The following is a 20,979-nucleotide window of genomic DNA, read 5'->3' as shown; positions in this document are numbered from 1 at the left end:
TTAGGAATCAATTCTTCTCTTTTATTTGGATCCATTAGTCCCACCGTTATTACGATTCCCCGTTTTCATGCATTTGTTGCCCCACCGAATAGAACAACTGGATGAGCACTGAGCTCTCCTTGCGGGGAAATTCAGAGAACAGACCGAGGAGATGGGGGATACATTCTTATACCTGAAATCTATAAAATGGGGAAAACGGCCATAATGAACCCTATATTTTTATTAGGCGCAAATTATTCATGACTTTTGGTAGCGCGGAGTTCATAGATCCCGGGGAGACCAAGGTGCGGTGTGCAGCCGCAGGCGCCCGCAGCGGCCGTAGCGGGAATTTTCACGTGGAGCAAGGGTGCCATCTAGCGGTCGCCCTGCGATAAGGAGCAGCTGCCACCGGCTCAGCCAGGTTCCAGAGACCAAGCGGCGGACGCGACAAGCCAGAGAAACTTTCATTATTAGCACAAAAGGGGGAGGGAAACGAGAGCGGGAGAAAAGACATCGGAATCAAGAAACGGTTCATGAAATTTTGCCGATAAGCTAAAAGAAGAAGAAGAAGAAGAAGAAGAAGAAGAAGAAGAAGAAGAAGGGGGGAGGGAGGAAAAAAGAAGCCCTAAGCTTTTTTCTTTCCTACTTACGGCCCCACCCCCCAATCCCCTAATTTCTGGCTGAGGCCGCCAGGCAGAGCGCCATTTATGGCCCGTAAAAGGGGGAAACGAGCATTTTTCAAACCTCACACAATTGTTTCAAATTTCTAGGAGAAACAATTGCGCTTTTTGTGGGGAGTAGAGGTCTGAGAGGGTGGGATGGGACTGTAAAAGGATCAAGAGGCTGCCCGCGCCCAGACGTCTGGCCCCGCCGGACCTCTGTGTCTGTGTGTGTGTGTGTGTGTATGTGTGTGCGCGCCCGCTCGCCCGCTATGGGGGGCTTCTCGTTTGAGACGTCCGATTCTTGTGGGGGTGTGAATAACAAAGATAGGAGTCCCAACTGCAGTCTGAATCTCTCGGAAGCACTGGAGACAACAAAAGTGTATTCCCTACCCTTTTCCCTCTGGGTACCCCCGTGTCCCCCGGAAGCCCCGAGCCCCGCAGCCAGGGCGGGGGAGCATGGGGGCGGCCGGGCCACCCTGTCCCTGGCAGGCCCAGAGCCCAGGCCCAGCTGCGGCTCTCAGCTCCGGAAAGTTTCCCCTCTCACTGTTTGCTTTGCTGCTGTTTAGTTTCTTAACCTTCAGAAATTTATACGCTATAAACTTTTATAGCGGTCATATTCTTTTATTGCTGCGCACACGGCATTGGATTCGTCTCCCGGTTTCTCTCCGTCTCACGCTCTCGCGGGCTCTCTGTGAATCTCTCTTTTATTACAACTGATTTCCCAGCCCCGGCTTTGGAACCTCCGCATCTTCGCCTTTGTTTGCCTTTAAAGAAACCACCCCAGGCTCGCGACCCATACGCCGCCGCCGCCGCCGGAGGCCCCCGCGGGCGCTCTCGTCCCCTACCCCGCAGCGCTGCGTCCGGTCTCAGGCCCGCTTTTTGCGTTTCCTTTAGGCGGAATCCAGCCTTCTCTGCTCACTCTCACCGCCAGCTGAGCCCGGGGAGCCTGGGCTGAGCAGAGAGCCTCGTCTACACAACCGCTAATGCGGGATTCATTTCATGTCCCTAAAGGAACCCTTCTGGGAAGGTGCGGGTCCAAGGGTTGGTCTTACCCGCGAGCTTCGCTTTCTCTGGCCTCCTGCTCTTTGATCAGTGCATCCTTTCGTTCCAGGGGGGTGGGCCTTGCTTTCTCATTTCTAAGGTTCTTTCTCTTGGGCCATGCTTTGTCCCCACCTGCACCCAACCCGCAGTCTCTCTGCGGGCTGCGACGACGCTGGGGTGACCCGGTGAGAGGCTGGGGTGGGTGGGTGGGTGGGGGGGAGGCTCGCTCGGGAGCGCCAGGCGCCAGAGGCGGAATCCCAACTCCCGGGTGGGAAGCAGGGCTGAGGAGAAGCCACAGACTCCATCAGGGGCTCTGGCGGGGACACAGAGGCTGAGAGGGACAGAAAAGCACCTCTGGAAATTGAGTTTAATTCTGGGGTCAGATTGAAAAAGGGGCTTTTTCTCCTGAGACGTTTCTGTTCCTCACCCAATCCGCTCTCCCTACCTCTGCAACTTCCTTCCCAGGCCTCAGCTCCTACCAGATCAACCCGCCTCAGCCCAAGGTTCACATTGGAGGATCCACCCTCAAGTACAGGCTGAGAACCCCCGAGGTCACTTCCTTTGAGCAGAAGAAAGAGAGGCCAGCCCTCCTCAGGCCTCTGTCTACAGATAGCCACCCCTGGCTGGGAATAGCAAAGAGAAGTCTGTGTCTTTCTTGCTTGCCTGGCATTATAAAGGGACCAAGCCAAGATGATGTTCTCAGCTGGCTGACAGAGAAGTGCTCCCAGGACCAGATCCTATACTCCAGTCTGGAGTCAGTGGGGAAGTCCCAGCACAATTTTGGGGAAGACACCATTGCTCACACCAGACCCAGACCCTTCTCCAAACCGCAGCTTTTCCCAGCTGACCGGTTGGTTGGAAGCCTGTTAGTGTAGGCAGTAGTCTTTGGGCTGTAAGTCTGGGACAGTGGGTCTCAGAACCGGCTCTCTGCTTGGGGGAGGCCCGCCCTGCCACAGCTAAGGAGGAAGCCCCCCTCTTTTCCAAGCTGCCTTCCTGGTAGTCAGTGTCTCAATCTGGGCTAGGTCGGGAGAGCCAACAGAGAATACGACACGAGGAGAGATTTATTTCTAGAGTGATATATATTTTTTTGTTTTCTTTTTTGTTTTTCTTCCAAAACGAACAATGAGAGCTCTAGGTCCCCCACCCTACCCACATCTACCCCACCCCCACCCCTCCCAAATTAGCGACAACTGAAAACAGGCCAGACAATCACCCCCAAAGAAATCACAAAACACAAGCACAATTTCACGACAGCCACCGACAAAGCGAAAAGTTCTACTGAAATGCCTGGAGACGCAGGAGAGAGAGTCCAAGGAATTGGAGGGGATAGGCGAGGCAGGGCAGAGGCGGACGAAGGCCAGCAGAGCAAACGTCGGCCTGGGCCTTGGGTTCTATTCTGCCTCTTTCCTTTGCACGCGGGACTGTCCCCTGGTAGGGAGCGCGCTCACTAGCCGCGCAACCGAGCTCCGGGCCCCGAGTCGCGGGAGGCAAAGCTCGGCATTGGGGCTGTTCCCGTCCTGCGCTGGAGCGGGAGGCCGCTGAGCCCTGGACTCCTCCGCGTGGTTCGCGACCCGAGTGGGCTGGGGAGGACCGCGCCATGCTCCACGCGCTGGCGGCGTTGCTCCATTCTGTTCCGGACAACTTCCGCGGGAAGGGAGCTCGGGAATCGATTTACAGTAAATTCTCAGTGGACTCTCCTGCCCTGGCCTTCCTGCCTATAGCGGGACTGAGCTAGCGGGTGTGGAGGGTGAAGGGATTTGCTACAAGGGGTGGCTCAACGGGCTGGTGCTAGGTGGATTGGGCCGCACAGAGTGAATTCGGAGCTGGGGAGGATGTGGAAGGTCGCAGGGCCGGTGGAGAGCAGGAGGAGCTCTGGTCTCTGTGAAGTGGGGCATGGATGAGCCAGAGGATGATATGGTCAAGGTTCCACAACCCACGGTGTGACCTCCTTTTGTAAGAAGGAGAGGGAAGGGTCATGCAGAATTAAACATTTCCTGCACCAGCGTGTGTTGGGGGAAAATCCACCCCCTGCCTTTCCTTGTCCACCTGGCTTGAGGGCTGGGTTTGCCCACACACCTGTGGGCCGTGGCCCTGGAGATAGGTATTCCATGGAGGTGGTATTGCGATGCTCAGCCCTTTGGGCAGCACCACCCCATTCAGGGTGTCTCTAGACATTTTCCTGGCGAGCACTTGCATGCTGGCTTGTCTGGTGGCCTGTGGCCTGTTCTTTCAGGTTTCGGGGGCACCAGGCTTGGGATGTGACAGTCTGCATTTGGGATATCACTTCATTTGAGTGAAATGTCACCTATGTGCATTCTCCGTTATGACTGTGGGCTCCAGGCTTTGTGTATGCAGGTGTCTGTTAGGTTGTGTGTAGTTGGAGTGTCCCTGGGTGATTTTAGGATAGGTGCAGGAAGGGAACAGGCAGGCAGGAATTGAGGGGCTGGGGATCCCAAGGAAAAGTAGGGGGATGCTCAGGGCTTGGTTAGGGCCTCTCTTTCCTTATGGCCATCACCTTCTTAGTAACCAACTACTTCTATCTTTCTAACTCAACAAAACTTCCTCCTGAGCCCAGGGGAAAAGAGAAACAGGTGAAGACAAAGGAAAGGAGAGACTCTGGGTGCAGAAAAGGACTTTGAAGAGAAAGAACCCCTTCCCCATTCACTTGACTACATCCCAGACAGCACTGGCCTTGCAGCCATCACTTATAAATAAGAGTGAGATGGGGAAGGGGTGAGAGAGCGGGGGAAATCTTTACTCTTTGCCCTGTTCCTTATTCATTTTCTTCATTTTCATCCGTCGGTTCTGAAACCAGATTTTGACTTGTCTCTCACTCAGATTGAGGAGTCTGGCCACTTCGTGCCTACGGTCCCTGGTGAGGTACATATTGAACAGAAACTCCTTCTCTAGCTCCAGCGTCTGGTATTTGGTGTAGGGACAGCGCTTTTTCCGGGAAGAGCGAGCGTGCAGCCAGTTGGCAGAGGGGTTGGCTGAAAGAAAAGCAGCGACAGAATCAAAGAAATGAAGTGGGGATGAAGGGCCCCCAGTGTTGTACTTTCAAGAGGGTGTGCTCCTTCCTGGTCTCCGTTCCCTATCTCACACTGGAGAAAGGTGCACCTGGGCCTTCAAGCTCCCAGAAAGGGTCCCAGACATGAGCCAGCAGCTGCCTAGACATCTCCAGGTGAGAGGCTTTTTGGAGAGTATGGAGCCAAATGTGTGCCCAGGGCTTCTGGGCACTGCCAAGCCTTGCTGGCCTCAAGTTCTCTCTCAGTCTTTTTCTCAAACTGGATTCAGACTGGTCAGGACTCAGATCAGATCCAGCAGGAAGCCCCACAACCAGCACCACCAGACTGGCTAAGGGCTGACCTAAAGGGTCCTGGCTCCAGATCTGGAAGGTGAGAGGAGGGCTTGGGAGAGTGCTTCTTTTCAGCCACAGCCAAGAGAGCTCCCAGCTCTCCAGTCTGAACACAATCCTGCGTTGAGCACAAGCTTGCTTCCCTTGGCCACATGTCAGCAGACATGTGTGTCTGTGTAGACACCCCTCCCCACCACCACCACCACACACACCCCGCATATATAGGTCCACACTTAGAGACGCAAACACCCAGCACACTCCAATTCACATGCAAGCCAATTGCAACCATTTATCAACTCCAGCCTATGGACAGGGAAGCGCCGGGAGCTCACAGATAACTTATGGTTGCAATAGTCTTTTCCTTTTCCGCTCCTGCCCAGCTCGCAGTTTGGTTAACACCAGTTCAGGGAAATTGGGGAGCAAGACTGCTCCAATCTCAAGGTGAGAAGCCAGGGATTACGTGGGGGTAACTGGCCCCAAGTGGGACAGCAGAGAAGGGGAAACTGAGCATAGGAATGGAAGAAAGAGGAGGTAGATAATCTAGATCAGCTTCTTCTCACCTTACCTTCTCCCTCTCCCTGGAACTCAGAAATTTCTCCAATTAGAAGCCAAGCCAATTGATAATAACAACCACCCTCTGCTAGCTTCCTTCTTCCCATTTGGGAAGCACCGATTTAAAAAAAAAAAAAAAAAAAACTGGTCCATCCTACATTAAGTACTGTGTCTTACCAATTTGCAGCGCTATTCCCTTAATGTGCTTGCCTGGGATGGGACCCACAGCCACATTAAATATGAAAGAGGGAAAAAAACTCTTAATAATTGATCCTGGCCAAACGGTTGCCTTGCAGTAATGGGCTTTCCAGGCAGAGTTTGGGGTTTGAAGTGTGGGGTCTGTTCCAGTGTGTGAGGAGGGTTGAAATGAGCCCTTAACCCCAAACACTAGCTCTTGGGAGTCAACCTGGCAGGTTGGAGTTGCTGCAACCTGCAGGGGCCTCAGGGGATGGAGGCAGCACCCTTACCCTCCAGCAGGTGATGGCGGCCCAAAGGGGCCCTGTTGGCCACTGTGTTGGTGGAAAATCCGGCAGGGTAAGCAGAGACTAAAATATCTGACCCCATTCCCTGAGAACAGGAAGGAGTGAGGACTTGTCCCTGCCAGCCTGCGGGTTATTGTTTGGGGCTAAGCACCTCCTAATGGATTCGCCCTCCTTAACCTTAAAAAAAAAAAAAAAAAAAAAAATTCCCGAGGAACCCTCCCCCCACTGCCAACGAGCACCACCTCCTGGAAATTGGTCAGACTGGGGGTCCTGGCCAGGGGTGCTTTGGGGGCAGTGGGAGCTGACGAGCAACTACCAACAGAGGGTAAAGTTCCCCGCCTCTCCGCAAAGCCTTGCTTCCCCCCATCTCTCCGCTCCCCAGGGTCCCTTCGGGATCTCGCCTTCTCCTTTTGGGCGGTCGGTCCCGAAGTTCAGAAGCGATTCCCGAGTCCCCCGCAAGGCGGACAGCTCCGGCTGGGGCTAGGGAGTCCCGCTGGGGAGCAGCAGGGGCCGCCGACAAGGCAGCAGCAGCCCGGGGCGAAGATGTCGGTGAGGGGAGGGGAGCACCGGAGCGAAGGCCGCCGGGGAGGGTCCGGGGCCTCCGGGCGGGGGCTCGGCCGCCTTGTCCCGGGCTTCCCCCGCCCTCCCGGCGCCCGCCCGAGACCCCGCGCGGCTCTTGCGCGAGGTCTGCGAAGAACAAGCCTCGGCCAAGCTGTTGCATAGCAAATAAAATCCTAACGGGCCCCCTCCCCTCGGCCGGCTTTTACGGTCTGCGCGTGGCGCGGGGAGGTCTGCCATCCGCGGTCCCCGGCAGCCGCGTGCGGGCTCTCGGCCTCGCGGGCAGACGGCCCCGGCCCCCGCCAGCTCCTCTGCTGACAGGCGGTCGTCGGCCTGTCCCTGAGCTTTCAGCCGGGCCTCGGGGAGAAAGGGGGAAGGGAGGGCGAGAGAGCCGCGCGTCGGTCCCTGCGCCCCAGTGGCCTCCCGGAGCTGGGGTCGGGCGGGCGGTACTCCTCCTGCGGCCTCAGTCTCCCCTTCTGGGGCTCCCAGCTGGCTTGCCTCTCTCCTCCCTTCCTCTTCCCTCCTCCCCGCTCGCTCTCCGGTCACCGCCAGCGGCTCCCTTCACATTGTCCGCAGTTTATTGCCTCTCCCTCCCCTCCCCCCAGCCTGGCCCTCGGCCTGGGTATTTCCTCACTTTTTATAACTTACTTTGATCCGGCCTCTCTTTGTCCTCGCTTCCTTCGCAAATTTTATTGTCCCCGTAGCCGGGTCTTTGATTAGACAGGACGGCCTCCCTGCCCGCTGAAGTTTCCAAACTGTACTCGGGCGTGCCCTGTTTCAGGAGCTCCCCAGGCGCGCCCAGCAGCGGCTCCGCCTTCACCGCCGCCTGGCCCTGCCCCGGGGCAGCCTCGCCGCGCGGCGCCGGCTCCAGCCAGGTGCGGAGGTACCTGCTCTCGGCCGGCGGGACGCCCTGGGGCTGGATGTAGGGGTGGTAGACTGACGGCAGGCTCCCGGACGCGTGCGGGCTCAGCGGCGCCCAGGAGGCGCCGAACACCGGCGCTTTGGGCTGGAAGCTGCACGAGGGGAACTCCAGGTGCTCCGCGTGGCCCGGCTGCCGGGGGCTGGAGTACTGGCCGGAAGGAAACTTGGCTGGAGGCGCGTCCTCACTCTCGTGACTTATGATGGAGTCGACATAATAGCTGCTAAGCGTCCCAGAAATGGACATTCTCAGACATTATCCGGGCGCTCGCAGGGGGAAGGGAAGCGCTCGCGCGGCGGCGCCCAAGCAGGGAGAGGTGGCACCCGGACCGGTATGAGGGCTTTCGGACGCGACCCCCCGGCCCCCCACCCTCCCACCCCCACCCCCTGCTCAACTTCTCAGCCAACAAAGTACAGTGGAGCAGCCCGGCTCAGCGCTTCTTGCAAAATGATTGGTCAAAGTTTTTCCGACTGCCTGATAAAGCGTCAGCTCCGACATAAATCAATCGGGCGAGGGGGCTGCGCTCTCGCTGTCATGCGTCCGCACCGCATTCCATATCGAGGATGGATTGTTTTATGCTGATGCAACGTGCTATCGCGTCAGGGCTCCGGCGAACACGTAACCTCAGCCCGAGCCGCCGGCCGCCCGGTCCTCCCCCCTTGCAGGAAGGGGGGCAGTTCTCGACGTGGGGTTGCGGGGGCGGAGGGGAGGCGGAGGGAAAGCAGCGGGCCGCCTCTGGAGGGACAGCGGCTGCGGCACCTCTCCCCAGGCGGGTCAGGAGGGAGGGAGGGAGGGAGCCCCAGCCCAGGGAGCAGCTCCAGAAGCCCGAAGGGATCATTAAAGAGAAGGTGACTGTCCCCCCCTGTCCGCCCCCTCCCCGTCCACCTCGCAGGCCCTCGTTTCCTCTCTTCCGTCCCCTTGACAGAAGATGTTTATTAAACAACAGCAACAAGCCACTGGAGAAGTGCAGGGCACGGGACAAGTTGGGATTTGATGGGACGTTACCAGCTTTGGAGGGGTTCTCTGTGCATTGTTTTGGGAAGTTTATAGCCCTGGGTTCTCAGTGGGTCCCCTGAGCCCTCCGGGAGTGGGTGTCCGAGGATCCACGCCTGATATGGGAACCGGCCTGAGGTTAAAGTGATTCTTCAGGCCCGGGAAACTTGAGCCTCAGAAGAGTTTAATACAAGTAACCAAAGACTCCTTTGCATTTCCTGGGCCTCTCTCTGGCCCTGGCCAGGGGGACTGGGCAGGGGGGACGGACCATTTCTTCCTTTCTCAATTGAGTGACCACCTTGGCCCCTAAAATTGCCCAGTTGGTGGAGCTGACCATGAGAAAGACTGGACTTTCTGAGATGTCACTGGAGCAGTGGCCTGGGAGAGGGTCCCAAGGTATCTCCACCCCCCCCACCCCCAGAGAATGGGGCCTAGGGCAGTTTTCAGCTCACCTCTCCACTCCTCTCATTGGAGATTGCCACTTCTTTTAAGTGGCTTCCAAGAACTGACTTCCCAAGACAGGAATAGGTGCCCGTGGACCAGAAGCACAGCCCGGTCACAGCCCCTCGATCCCCCTCTGCCATCCCCCCCCCAAGCCCCCCTTGCTGGAGCTTCCAAATAGCCTGTTTTATTGGCATCTGCTATGAGGCCATGCGCTGAGACTCCCCCGGGGCCAGCGCTGGCTTCCTGGATCGTCTTCCATGGTCCTCCTCCAGCCCTTTTCCCTGAGTGCAGCCGCCTCTGTGGCGTGGGGGGCGTGGGGAGGCACAGCTCCCAGAGACCTGGTTCCGCCTGGGTTCGTCTGGGCTTAAGCCTGGATCAGGGCTGATTTTCTCCGTGGTTTCCACACCCTAGGCCATTATAAGGCAAGCTGTCCTCAGAGCCTCAGAGCCAGGCCTCGACACCAGCCCAGTCCTTTTAACAAAGCAGGGGCCATTCTAACTTGGGGTTTCTTCTTTTGGGTCGTGCCCCTCGGCCATGCGGAAGACTGCGGATCACCTCCGCATACGCACAAACACTCCCACCCGCTTTTCTTTCCAAATGAAGCTATCTCGTGTCATTACGTGTGAAATACGAGGGCGAAGCGCCATATTTCTTCACATTACGGCGATTTCAAAATGATTTTTTAAAGATCAATGCCGGCGCCCAGCCGGCCCCCTCCTTCTCCACCCCCGCTCTCCAAGGGCGACAGCCCGGCAGATCCGGAACCAAACAGCGTGAAGAGCTGCTTTTTCCATGGGACCCAAGTGGGGAAACAAGAATCCGGTGCAAATTCTTCTAAGTAGCAGTTGGACGCTTGGGAAAGTCGGAGAGCTCCCCGGCCTGGCCAGCGAGAAAGAGGGCACAGAGCTAATGAATCACAGTTAAGGCAAAGCACCTGTTCCCGATTTGCCAGACGTATGGAGTCTGCTGTCAGCTTTACCTGTAATAAATATATTCTTTAGGAAAAAAAAAAAAAAGCCTACCCAGCCATAAATAACGGTGTTATGAAGCATGGCGGGCTGAGTGTATGATTTTCTGTAGTATATAAATTAGGGCCCAAAAGGACATGTGGACTGTGGGCTGGGGCTTTTTTATTTATGGAAAAGTCACAGCGCTGGGCTTTGAAGACCAGGGCAGTGCAAGCACTGCGCTCTGACAGCACCCTCCTGGTTCCTACCCCCTGCTCCTGGCTTCCCAGCTCCCTCTCTCTGTAACAGGGAAGTCAAGAGGGCCACTCCATTTAGGAAAGAGATTAGAGGAAGAACGTTTGTGCCCTAAAAGGGTGAAACATCCCAGCAGCCAGGGTGCTGGCTTGTGGGTTGCTTAGGAGTTGTCCCTAGAGTCCTGGTGGTCCCTAGGGGAGGGACTCAGGCCTCTTTCTGAGACTAGAGCTTAGGCTTTGATCCCAAAGATGCTACAGAGTAGGAACAATTTCAAAATGGTAAGTTTGGAGGTCACAGTCTTCTGGGAAGAGGTAACTCCAGGGGGAAGAAAATGGACTGGCCCCCAAGTCCTGGAGTCTGTGCCCTCACTGCCCTCCTTCAGGTGGGCTTACAGATGAACCAAGGAGTGAGTCTCAGGCCATCCAGGCTTTCTAGAAAGTGCTGCTGCCCAAAATTGGAGCTCAGCTCCACCTCAGACTAGTAACTAAAGGGTCAGCTGAGAGGGGGCTTGCCGTGTGCTCTGAGAGCTGTGGAAAGCCTCCCCTCCCAACACCTTATTTTCTCCCCAGACATGGAACCCATCATGAGGTGGGGAAGGATTATGGCTCCTGGAATCCAGTTTCTAAAGATGCATAACAGTAAGGTCACTTCAGTGGGGGTCACTTTGTCTTGAGAGAGCATAACTGCTCCCCACCCCACCCCCAATCCTAAAGAAGAGAGAAGGGAAACCTTGCCTGCCCTTGCAGCCTTTTGCCATTTCCTGCACAGCAGTCGCGCCTGAGCACAACTGGGGCTGGGAGTTTGGGGAAGGGCAGGCAGGGAAAAGCGACAGCCCCTGGCCACAATGGGGCCCGGAGCAGCCACCAGCAAGGCCCGAAGCGAGGAGAGCGGAGGCTGACTCTGGCCAAAAGCAGCCGGTGAGTGTCTGTGCCTTGGGGCGGCTTTTGGAAAGGTCCTTGTTAATACTGTGGAAGAGAGAAAATCTAGAGGGAGGGAAGGAAATGAAGCAGAAGAAAAGATAAAAAGGCAGAAAAACATTAAGTGGGAAAAGGGAGAAATTGCTTGTTTTAATGAATAAGCTAACTCAAAATTTAGGCATGCTGTATTTGAATAGATATGTGCATTCTGTTAATATATTTTAAATCAATAGTTCTTTGTGGGGAATCAAGTGTGGGGAGATGTTGTACTTATACTATGTATAGACTATGTAATAAATAAATCTGCCCAACTGTAATACTGGACATGCTGGAGTGTTCGTATGTAAGATCTTACCGTGTGTGTGTGTGGATGTGTATGTAACTTTTGTGTGTGATATGGGTTTACGATTCTGCTCATATAAGAAGATCTATAACTCAGAGGTTACGTGTACATTTTTATAACCATCACACCCGTATTGAAAGGGCAAAAATTTGTGTATTTGAGTACTTGAATTGTGGCTACAAAATATTAGCTGATGTGGGAACTTCACTTGAAAATCTGTCCCTTGATTTGATAATCAAGTAGAATATCTATTGTATCCTCAAACAAATGCATATGATTAAATCTGGATTCAATTACAACTTTCTTCTAAAACTCTGGAAAGTAAAAGAAATGTCTCAAATTGGCCCAGGAGAGCTCATAACAATTTGTGACTTTTTTTTTGTCCAAAGAAGAAATCCGTTATTGCATATCCTTATGCAAACTGCAGGGACAGTGTGTGTGGTGTATGTTTATTTCATGGTAGTGAAGGCCTCTGGGGGGCGAGGCACCAGTACCTGGCCATGTGTGTGTCCTGCACAAAGGTGGAGAGGAGGTGGACAGAGGAGCTGAGTGTGACAGCCTTCTGCTAACTGTAAAGGTCATGCAAAAGGACTGCTTACAATGAAATCAGAAAGCCCCCAAATCTATGTCCCCAAGTATCCACAGGTATTTCTTCTGACCCAGGACCAGCGTCCAGACCCACTCTGACAAAGAGTGGGGCGTGGGGATACTTGTTCCAGGGAGTGGAAACCAAGGTCCCCAGAACGCTCTCACCCGTTACACAAAATGGCCCCCAAAACAGGGATCACATCGAATTTGCACGCATGGGTTCAATCTTTGGTGCTTCCACACCCCGAGTGGGGGTCTTAATTGTAAAGTAACGAAATCTTCTGCCAAACCTCCCTCCCAGGATGTCAGAGGTGAAAGGGAGGATGGAGGGGTCAGCAGCCCAAGCAGACCTTGGGAGCTTCTTACCAACTCCCAGCCATCAGGGATTTCGAAGGCGGTGGTGGCTGACTCCTTGGGAGGGGGTATCCAGGAGGCCAAACGGGGTGGGCGGCAGGCGGGGCAGAAAGGAGCCAAGCAGGTAGAAGGTTATTACGGAATTGCTTCCATAAAACCTGTGGCTGTTGTAAAACTCTCTGCTTTCCAAAGACTTTATTTCCTCTTTTCTCTCTAACATCTCCCTTTTTTCTTTTTACAGCACTTTTCCTGGGAGGGGGTGGTGGTCAAGGGATGCCAAGTATAGAAGCCAGTCAGGCTCTTCCAAGTGGCTGGGCACGTTTGTGAGAGGCCAGGGAGAAGGTAAGGCAGCGGGGCAACACCAGGCCATCTTCACCCAGACCGAGGATAAGAGAATTCAAAGGACAACATTCTTGGCTTTTGCTTATCAGGACAGTGGGTTGAAGGCTGCATTTTACTCAGGCTGGGGGTGGGTCTCCCAGAGTGTCCCTCCACCCTAGCAAAGGCTCCCTGTTCAGACACCCTTCTCACCCTTCAAGTCAGCCTGGCGCCGGAGCCCCATCCGGTCAGCCCCTTTCCGGGGGGGGGGGACCCTTTCTATATTTCCTCTGCCTTAAGCAACTGGAGAAAGTTTGGGAACAAAAGTTAACTTATGCTTCTGAACTTTCCCATCTTTCCACCAGCATTTGTAGTTATTCTTTTCCTGGGCAGAAAGCCAGAAGCCTCGAGAGGACTGGGGTCAGAGAGGCTATCACAGTCTGGTCCCTGTCCCTGTCCCCTTGCTTCATCCACTGTCGTGTACTATCAGCCCAGGCTGAATTGCCTAACAGCCTGGGCTCCCCACTAAGGCTAAGAATCCATTTGAGGAGCCCAAAGACTAGCCCAGGGGTATGTGGGGTAAACCCTTGGCCATTAAGAGAGGGAAGGAACCAGCTAGAGAATTGGGAAAGGGGAGGACTCTATGACCGCCCTCTGGAGGCCCTGCCTCACTAGAGGGCCCTGGAAGGGTTCCTGGAGGCCTGCAGGCTGGGACTGCAAGGAACACTGTTTCTCTCTCAGAATGGGACCTACTGAGCACTCTCCAAGGACCCGAGGCTTCCTGCTGAGCCGGAGCACCATTCCCCAAGGGGTGACAAAGACCTCTCTGTCCCTGATGGAACCAAGAATTTGCCACTTTGGGGAGACTTTCTCTGCAATGTAGACAGGAGCCCAAGGGCCTAAGGCAGGAAGGTTGAAGCAGCTGTGGAGCTGGAAGGTGCCTTTGGAGACTTGAATGCTCCCCATCCCCCTTCCCTGCAAACACACACACTAAAACAATTTAGAAGTGGGAGGACACCCTAGACCACCTCAGCTCTCTCCTCTGGGGAGCATCCTTGAGGCTCCTGGGTGAAAGACTTCCAACTTTTTGCCATTTTTGCAAGGGTGATAGACCCATCCTGACCTCTCTTTGCCACCCTCACTCCCCTCCAGCTAAGTGAGGAGCAGTAACGGCCGTGAATCGGGTGGTTTAATGTTGTTGTGTTCAGAAACCCAGGCCCAACAACATGAAACTACCTAATTCACTCAGCAGTTCCAGTTCTCGCTCCTGGTCAAGGACTCCCGGGAGTGGGAGTGGAGGTGAGGGTGGGGGTGGGATGTTCCTGCAGCCATTTTGTGGGCCCAAACATTATCCTCCACCTCTTCCCCAACAGAACTCAGTGGCTAGAAAACAACATTGTCTGAAGAATGGGAGCTGGAATTCCAGGTAAAGCCTTTCTGCAGCTGGTCCTAGCAGCTCAGACTCCAAGAACTTCAGCTCTCTTTCAGAAACCTTGGTGGAGGATACTCCAGGCCCAGCCTCAGGGCCTCCTTAATGTTCCTGCCTGATCAACAACTCCTCTGTCTCAACTGGGCAGCTGGAGGGCTTCACAGATGAAAGGATTTTTCAACTTCAAACTGTTATCAAGGTGAGTCTACATCCACCATCTGGCTAGCGCCCATATTCCGCGTCACCCAGCCTCCCATATAGTTTGGAGAGGTCAAATCTTAATCCCTACACAAAGCCCAGCTTGGAGACTGAAGTGTAGACAGGAACGTGAGAGAAGTGGGAATGGGTAAAGGAAGTGACAGAAAGAGAAGAGGGAAACGACGGTCGGAACGTGTCAGTCAGACTAGAGGAGCCAACGGAGGAAGGTTCCAAGGGGACAGTCGGCCTGAACAGTCGCTGTGATGTCAAACTGTCGGAAATATCCGGGGGTGCTGGCTCCGCAGAGGCTCATCTGCCCCCAGGTGAGACAATCCATTCTGCATTCGCGACAGGAACCGGCAGGCTGACGACTTGGATGGGAACGAAGTTCCAAGAACTGATTTGCGTCTTCCTTCCGGACCTTCAGTACTCTAGGCCCCTGTCCCTGGTTGTCCTCCGCCCCTCGCCCCCATCCCACCGGCCCTGCGCCCCGCACGTGCCCACGCGCATGGCCCACGCGCCAGCCGAGGGCGTGCGACTCACCTGGCGCGCTGTGGCGGCGCGAGGCCCGAGAGGCCGTCGGAAGGTTCCGGGCGAGCGGTCCCCGCGGGTCCTGCCCGCGCCCCTGGCGCAAGCGTCCGGGAGGCCACGTGTCGGGCGAGCAAGTCAGAGGTGGTGCGGGAGTCTCTGGGCCGCCCGCTCCCCCTCCCGGGTGGGACCGACGTATAAATCTTGGGGACCGGAAATACAATAAAACTTCACCGTGTTGATGAACTTCAAACGCTTTACATGCCCTCATGTGCTGAAAAGAAAGACGGCCGGGGGCGGGTGAAAGGGAAGGGGAAACAAATTTACGAGCCACGGAAGCCCTTGCTTTTGCGAAGCTGCCAGTCCGCGTGGAGAGCGGCGGCCTCAGCGGTCCGGTAGGCGGCCGGGTGCGCCTTCCCCTCGGAGCCAGCGCTGCGCCCGCCAGCCGCCCGCAGCCAGGCGGCCGGGGCGCAACTTCACAAAGCCCGGCAACATCCGCGGGCTCTGCGCGCCTGCCGGAGCTCCCAGCTCCTTCCCAGCTGACGCCCCAACTCCGCCGACCGCGCCCTGTGGCCTCCATTCTCCGCATCTTTCCGCTGAAAGCGGGTTTTCCCGCTCCTCTCAAGCGCCCAGACCTTTGCCCTGCCCCACCCTTTTATTGCCAGGTGCTTTGGAGAGGGGATTAGACTCGAGAGAACGCCCAAGGCCCGAAGTGGGGTAAAGGGGCCAGGGGCTCCCAGAGCAGCCCAAGAGGCCTAGGGCCGGTCTTGGCCAGCGTGGAAGTGGCGCCAGCGCCGTGTGGCGGCCAAGGCGGCCTGTGCTGAGCTCCCCCGCGGTCTCCTAAATTCCAAACTCCAAACCACCCTCTTCCCGGGCCGCCACTTTCTTCTCTCCTTCCTTCCTTCCTTCCTTCTTTCTTGCTCTGGACTATTTTCTTTTTCTAAACAAAAAACTTTGTGAAATTCAGATTTGGAATTTAGACCACTGTGAATTTAGACCTCTGTGAAGCGAAACTCAGGAGGAACAAATCCGTTTTTACCTTGGGCTCCGGGTACCTGAGAGCGAAATGATTGCTCTCCTGCTCCCGTTGCCTGTCCCACGGGTCTGATTAGGGCCTGGATAGGGGAGTAAGGAGATTGGGTCCTGCCTCACAATTCACCCCAAAACTAAAATAAATCAATAAAATACCAGGCACTCAGGTCTGAGAGGGCATTGGCCTGGAGGACTAGGCTCAGGCGGGTGCAGACAGGGCTCGGTAAAGACTTGAGGCCCAGCTGCAAGCCCAGGAGGGGGTTGGGGCACTGGCGGCACCACCCCAGACACACACAGGTGCGGCCCTGAGCTGGCCAACTCCAACTCCCCTTCCAGGAAAAGGCGCCAGAGCACAGCTGGGGATAAAAAATGGAATGAGTGGGGAGAAAACTAAGCTGTGGTCTACACTTCATGCATTTTCGGAAAGGCTATCTCTGCTCCAGGCAGTCCCACCCTGTCCCAGCTCCTGAAGGGAGGCTTGTGTCCCCTTCCTTGGTGCCAAGAGGGAGGAAGAGAGTAGCTCTTTACTTGCTGGATGACAACATTCACACTGCAGAATCTGCATGGGAGGCAGTCACCCCTTTATCAGAACTCTGGGGGCTGTTGGTGTCGGGTGGAGGGCAGGATCGAAGGTCAGCAGTTTCCAGACCATTCCAGACTGTTACCATCCACCCCACTCGCTGCTGGGGACTGCCTCCAGCCTTCTCTTGCTTGGAGAGCAGATCCAGGTGCCAGCTCCTGGCCTCCTGTCTTATGAGCCTGAGCCGCATGGCTCCTTCAGCCCAGAAAGGGGCTCAAATCATTAGAAAGTCTTAGACTCCTTGGGAAAACAGAAGAGACCACAGCCTTAGACCAACACAGGTGTGTGCACCCACACTTTGCAGACACTGTCAGGGGGTTCATACCCTCCCCCATCAGATCATGGATCACAGCTTAAAGAAGAAAACTTTCTCTGGGCACACAGCATGGGGCTAAATGATTCCTCAGTCCTGCCCACAAACCATTCCCACAGATCCTGCTATCTCATCCCGAAATCACCTAGCCCCAAAACTCAAACCCACTGCCATGGCATGGATTCTGACTCATAGTGACCCCCACTGGGTTTCCAAGGCCTTGCATTTTTCTGGAAGCAGACCTATCTTTCTTCCACAGGGCAGCTGATTAGGGCCCGGATAAAGAAGTAGTTTGAACCACCGACCTTTTGGTTAGCAGCCAAATACCTCACCCTCTACACCACCAGAGCTCCTTCACCCAAAAGAAGTCAACTTTCAAATGCTCAGCACAGCCACCCACCGACAGGGGCGCTGGTGCCAAGAGGCACTCTTGAAATCGTACAGTAGTTGAGAGGATGATTACTCAGTGAGTTAAAGATCACATAGGCGATGTTTCTCTCCACCCCAAACGTTTTTTAAATGATTTTCCAAAAGCACACTGATCTCCAGATTATTGAAATTGGATCATGTAGACGACCAAGCTGCAAGATATGGGGAGAACTCTTCCCTGCCTCTTTTTCTCCTTCAAGATAAAGCAGCGTTCTGGCATAATTCGAGGGACGCTGGGCAGTTTGGATGGTGAGGAAGCAGGGTAGACACAGACGCAGAAGACAAGATCCTCAAAGAACCCACAATTGAGATTGCCCTTCCATTTCAGGAGATTCACAAGAACGAATATTTCTGAGCCTTCCTGGTCCCTCCCCTTCCAGAGATTCATTGCGGGTTGGGGAGAAGTCAGAGGTGCCCGGAGCTGCGTCCCTAATACCCAAGCTGGATTGTCTGCAATTTCTGTCTGGGGTTGGGGAAGCAGCTCGTCGTTCGCGGGCGGGTGAGGCGAGGCCGCGGCGGACCTCTAGGCGGCGCCCTGAAGTTGGGTCCGCGCTCAACAAGATCCTCGCGCAGCTCTGCGTCCCGCGCTGGGTGAAGGGGCCTGTTTCTGCCGACGCACTGGGTTTGGCCGGGAGCTGGCCGCCAGCGCGTCGCCTTTGGCGCCCTCTGCCAAGCAAGAGAAACACGGTTAAACGAGTGCGGGCTGTGAAAAGGAATCAACAGTCCCCCATCCGCCCACTCCCACCTCCCACCTCGTCCGGGGGCGCCGGGAGCCGGGGGCCTTCCACAGCCCCAATTCCCTTTGATCTCCCCAGCAGCCGCCTGGAGGGCCGCACCAACATCTTTAACCCCCTCCCCCAACTTGCAAACACACTGAGGCCTGAAGGAATAAAGTGGGTCGCCCCAGACCCGAGCAGTTGTTAAAGGTGGGGCCCAACCTCCGTACTGAATGCTCTTACCCCGAATTACGACCATCCACCCTCAGCAAAAGCGTCTTTCTTGTAAGCCAAATTTGTTCCCAGAAAGGCAGACTTTGGAGGTTTGCTATATTGCAAGTTTAAGGCTTTCTGGATTTATGATTTGGTAGAAGTAAGTAAACCCGAGCCAGACGTGGAGGAAGTCAGCCAGGACTGGGGGCCAAGGAGTACAACTATGCCCTTTCGGTACGCGACGAGCTGTGGCTTATCACCTCCCTAGCTGACTGACCGCGGGCAAGTTCCTTGGCCCTCAAAAAAGACTTACAGGACACCGACAGTGTGAGGTTTGAACATTTTGTGAAAGATGTCCCATTGACTAAGGGGAAGTGTCGCATACACGACTGTTTCATAAACCCCAAAGGAGGAGGGGCTCTTAGGGCAGAGCAGCCTTTCTTGGCCTAAACCGGGCTGGGGAAGTCCATGACCTGGGAGGCGCCGAGTACCAGAAACTGGGGTCCCTCTTTCCTTTCTCCTACGGGAGAGACGCCATTTTATACTAAGGAGCCCCCTTCGAGACGTTTCTCCCCAGTTACTCCTAGAACAGGGATCCGGGAGAATCCCCTGCAGTGAGGAACGGAAGACGAGGGTCGAGGAACCCGGCGGGGTTAGGGGCAGCGAAAGGCACGCGCCTGCGGTGGGGTGGACTATTGCGCGGCTCCCGGGGACGCACATCTGGAGCAGCTGCGCCCTGCCCGGCCTCGGGCGAATTATTCTGCTGCGAACCCATTTTCATTCCCGAGGCTGAGTCATAAAAGACTCTGGAGGCAATGGAAACCCGGTCTGTGTGTGTCAGCATTCCTGTGAGCCAGTGTGTGTGTGTGCGTGCGCGCGCGCGCGCGCGCGTCCGAGCGGGCGGACGTGTGTGCGTCTCACTGTGATTGCCCAATGGATTCGCAAAAGTTAGGAGGGGAAAAAAAAATGGAGCAACATCAGGCGAATTCAACTGCGAACATACTGTCGGCCTCATTATCCGCCCATTTCAAGGGAAAGCACTTGGGGCTTTGAATTAGCCAGTTAATTGCATTACTTCTTTGTTCACTTTAGGGCAGGAGAAACTATCTGCATTCTATTAAAGCATTCTATATTTTAAAACTTTAAGCAGTTTTCATTTTCGTTTTTTTTTTATATATCTACTCCAGTTATATTATTTGAGCCTTCAGATAAACTCAGATTCAGAAATGCAGATCACATCAACCATATTGAATACAAACACACACACAGAGGCTTCATGATCAGAAGTAAGTCTTAGTGGTTTTTCTTTTCTTTTTTTGCATCTATAAAAAACAACTCTTAGGATTGTTGCGAGGATTAATTGACATACTATGTGCCCAAGATTTAGCACAATGCCCGGTGAGTAGAGTAGTAAATAGTGGCAGCTATTAATAAGGAGGAGGAGGCGGAGGAGAAAGAGGAAGAGAGGCAGGTGGGGGAGGAGAAGGAGGGAGGGGAAGAGGAGGGGGGTGTCTGCTTTGTTCTCAGAGACCTAGTCTAGGTTGGGATGTGTATCTCAGCCTGTATGTGTATAATGTATTCTTTTGACTTAGAGCAATGTCTATAAAAATGAGGCCCCTTGAACCTCTTGTCTTGTAACTACCTCTTCAATAAGAAGGAGAGAATTGGGGCAATTATCTGGCTCTTTTCAGGTTCAATCTCTCTTTGGCCTAAAGTCTCTGGATCTCTTGAGGGGAAGGTCTGGAGAGTGGTGGCATATTCTCATTTGGTTTCTCAATGAGCCCTTTCACCTTGCTGCCACGGACAGATTGCTGTCTTAGAAAGGAAATGGGAGACCGGAACGCTAGGATTACAGAACATCTGAGGAAAACCAGGTCTTGCCTGTTTCCTGGGCAGACGGAAGGCCCTGGAGCTCTCCATGTGCCCACCCCAGAGACCTCCCCCAAACAAGTCACAGTCCTTTGCTTGATGGGGACTTTCATCCCACAAACATTTTCTAGCCACCTGCTGTGTGCCCAGCACTGGGCTGAGTTCTGGGGCTCCAGAGGGAACCGCACCCCACAGGTTGTCAAGTTGACTTGGCAGCCAGTGAGAGAAACAAATCCAGGCGCTGGGCAAGGGAGACAATCCTGCTGAGCAAGAACTTCTGGCCAATCACAGCGTCACCTTCTCAGGGCCAAAGTCCTGGTGTAGGGGCGGGGCCAGAGGGTCTGCGGGCACCCCCTCCCCCCACTGTCAGAAAGAGGCCAACTCCATGGTGGGGATGGCCCCAGGAGGGGAGGGGGAGAGTGTGAGGGAGCCAGGAGGGCCAAGAGATGACTGTAGGCTCCTGACTCTCAGTCAGAAGTTCGCGAGCACACCAATTAGTGCTCTTTAATTAGTGAAGTAGCGAGCAAATGGGCATATATTTCTTCTGCTCTGATTAAAGGTATTTAGGTCAGGTGTTCACAGCCAGAATTATTCAGTTTAAGCTGTCCCAAGCAGAGAATCCTTTTCTTTTTATTTTCAGGCAGGGGTCTGAATACTATTAGCCCACCATTGGCTTCTTGTCGCAGCCCAGAACCACCGCTGGGGGCTGGTGGTAGGTGGTAGTTGTGCCAGCTCATAGAGGGGCAAAGAGAAAGGAGTTGGGAGTCTTTCCTGTCCCATCACATTTGCTTCAAATGTGTAGGCAACTGAGGAACTGCCAGTGGGAGTTGAGTGTGGAGTATTTGGGGTATGGAGTGACATGTGGTCAGGGCACAAGAAGCCAGATCATTACCAGTTCCCCTAATCTTTCTGAACATAGTCCTTGAAAAAGGAAAGTTTGATCACTTTTCAGACCCCAAAGAAGC

General features: G+C 54.6%; 1 protein-coding gene across 1 annotated transcript; it reads right to left on the bottom strand.

Annotated features, from left to right (window-relative positions):
* Nucleotides 1-4,436: 4,436 nt before the first annotated feature.
* On the bottom strand, nt 4,437-7,794 carry HOXB9 (homeobox B9). Its single transcript, XM_007941958.2, has 2 exons — nt 7,278-7,794; nt 4,437-4,672 (listed from the first exon to the last, which is right to left on the bottom strand). The coding sequence occupies exons 1-2, from the start codon at nt 7,792-7,794 to the stop codon at nt 4,437-4,439; spliced, it is 753 nt and encodes a 250-aa protein (XP_007940149.1).
* Between the last annotated feature and the right edge of the window lie 13,185 nt (nt 7,795-20,979).

This window comes from Orycteropus afer, unplaced genomic scaffold (genome assembly GCF_000298275.1).
Source record: "Orycteropus afer afer isolate SDZICR_OR568_19922 unplaced genomic scaffold, OryAfe1.0 scaffold00085, whole genome shotgun sequence".
NCBI lineage: Eukaryota > Metazoa > Chordata > Mammalia > Tubulidentata > Orycteropodidae > Orycteropus > Orycteropus afer.
Note: the sequence above shows the minus strand (reverse complement) of the source record. Positions and strands in the feature narration are given on the sequence as shown.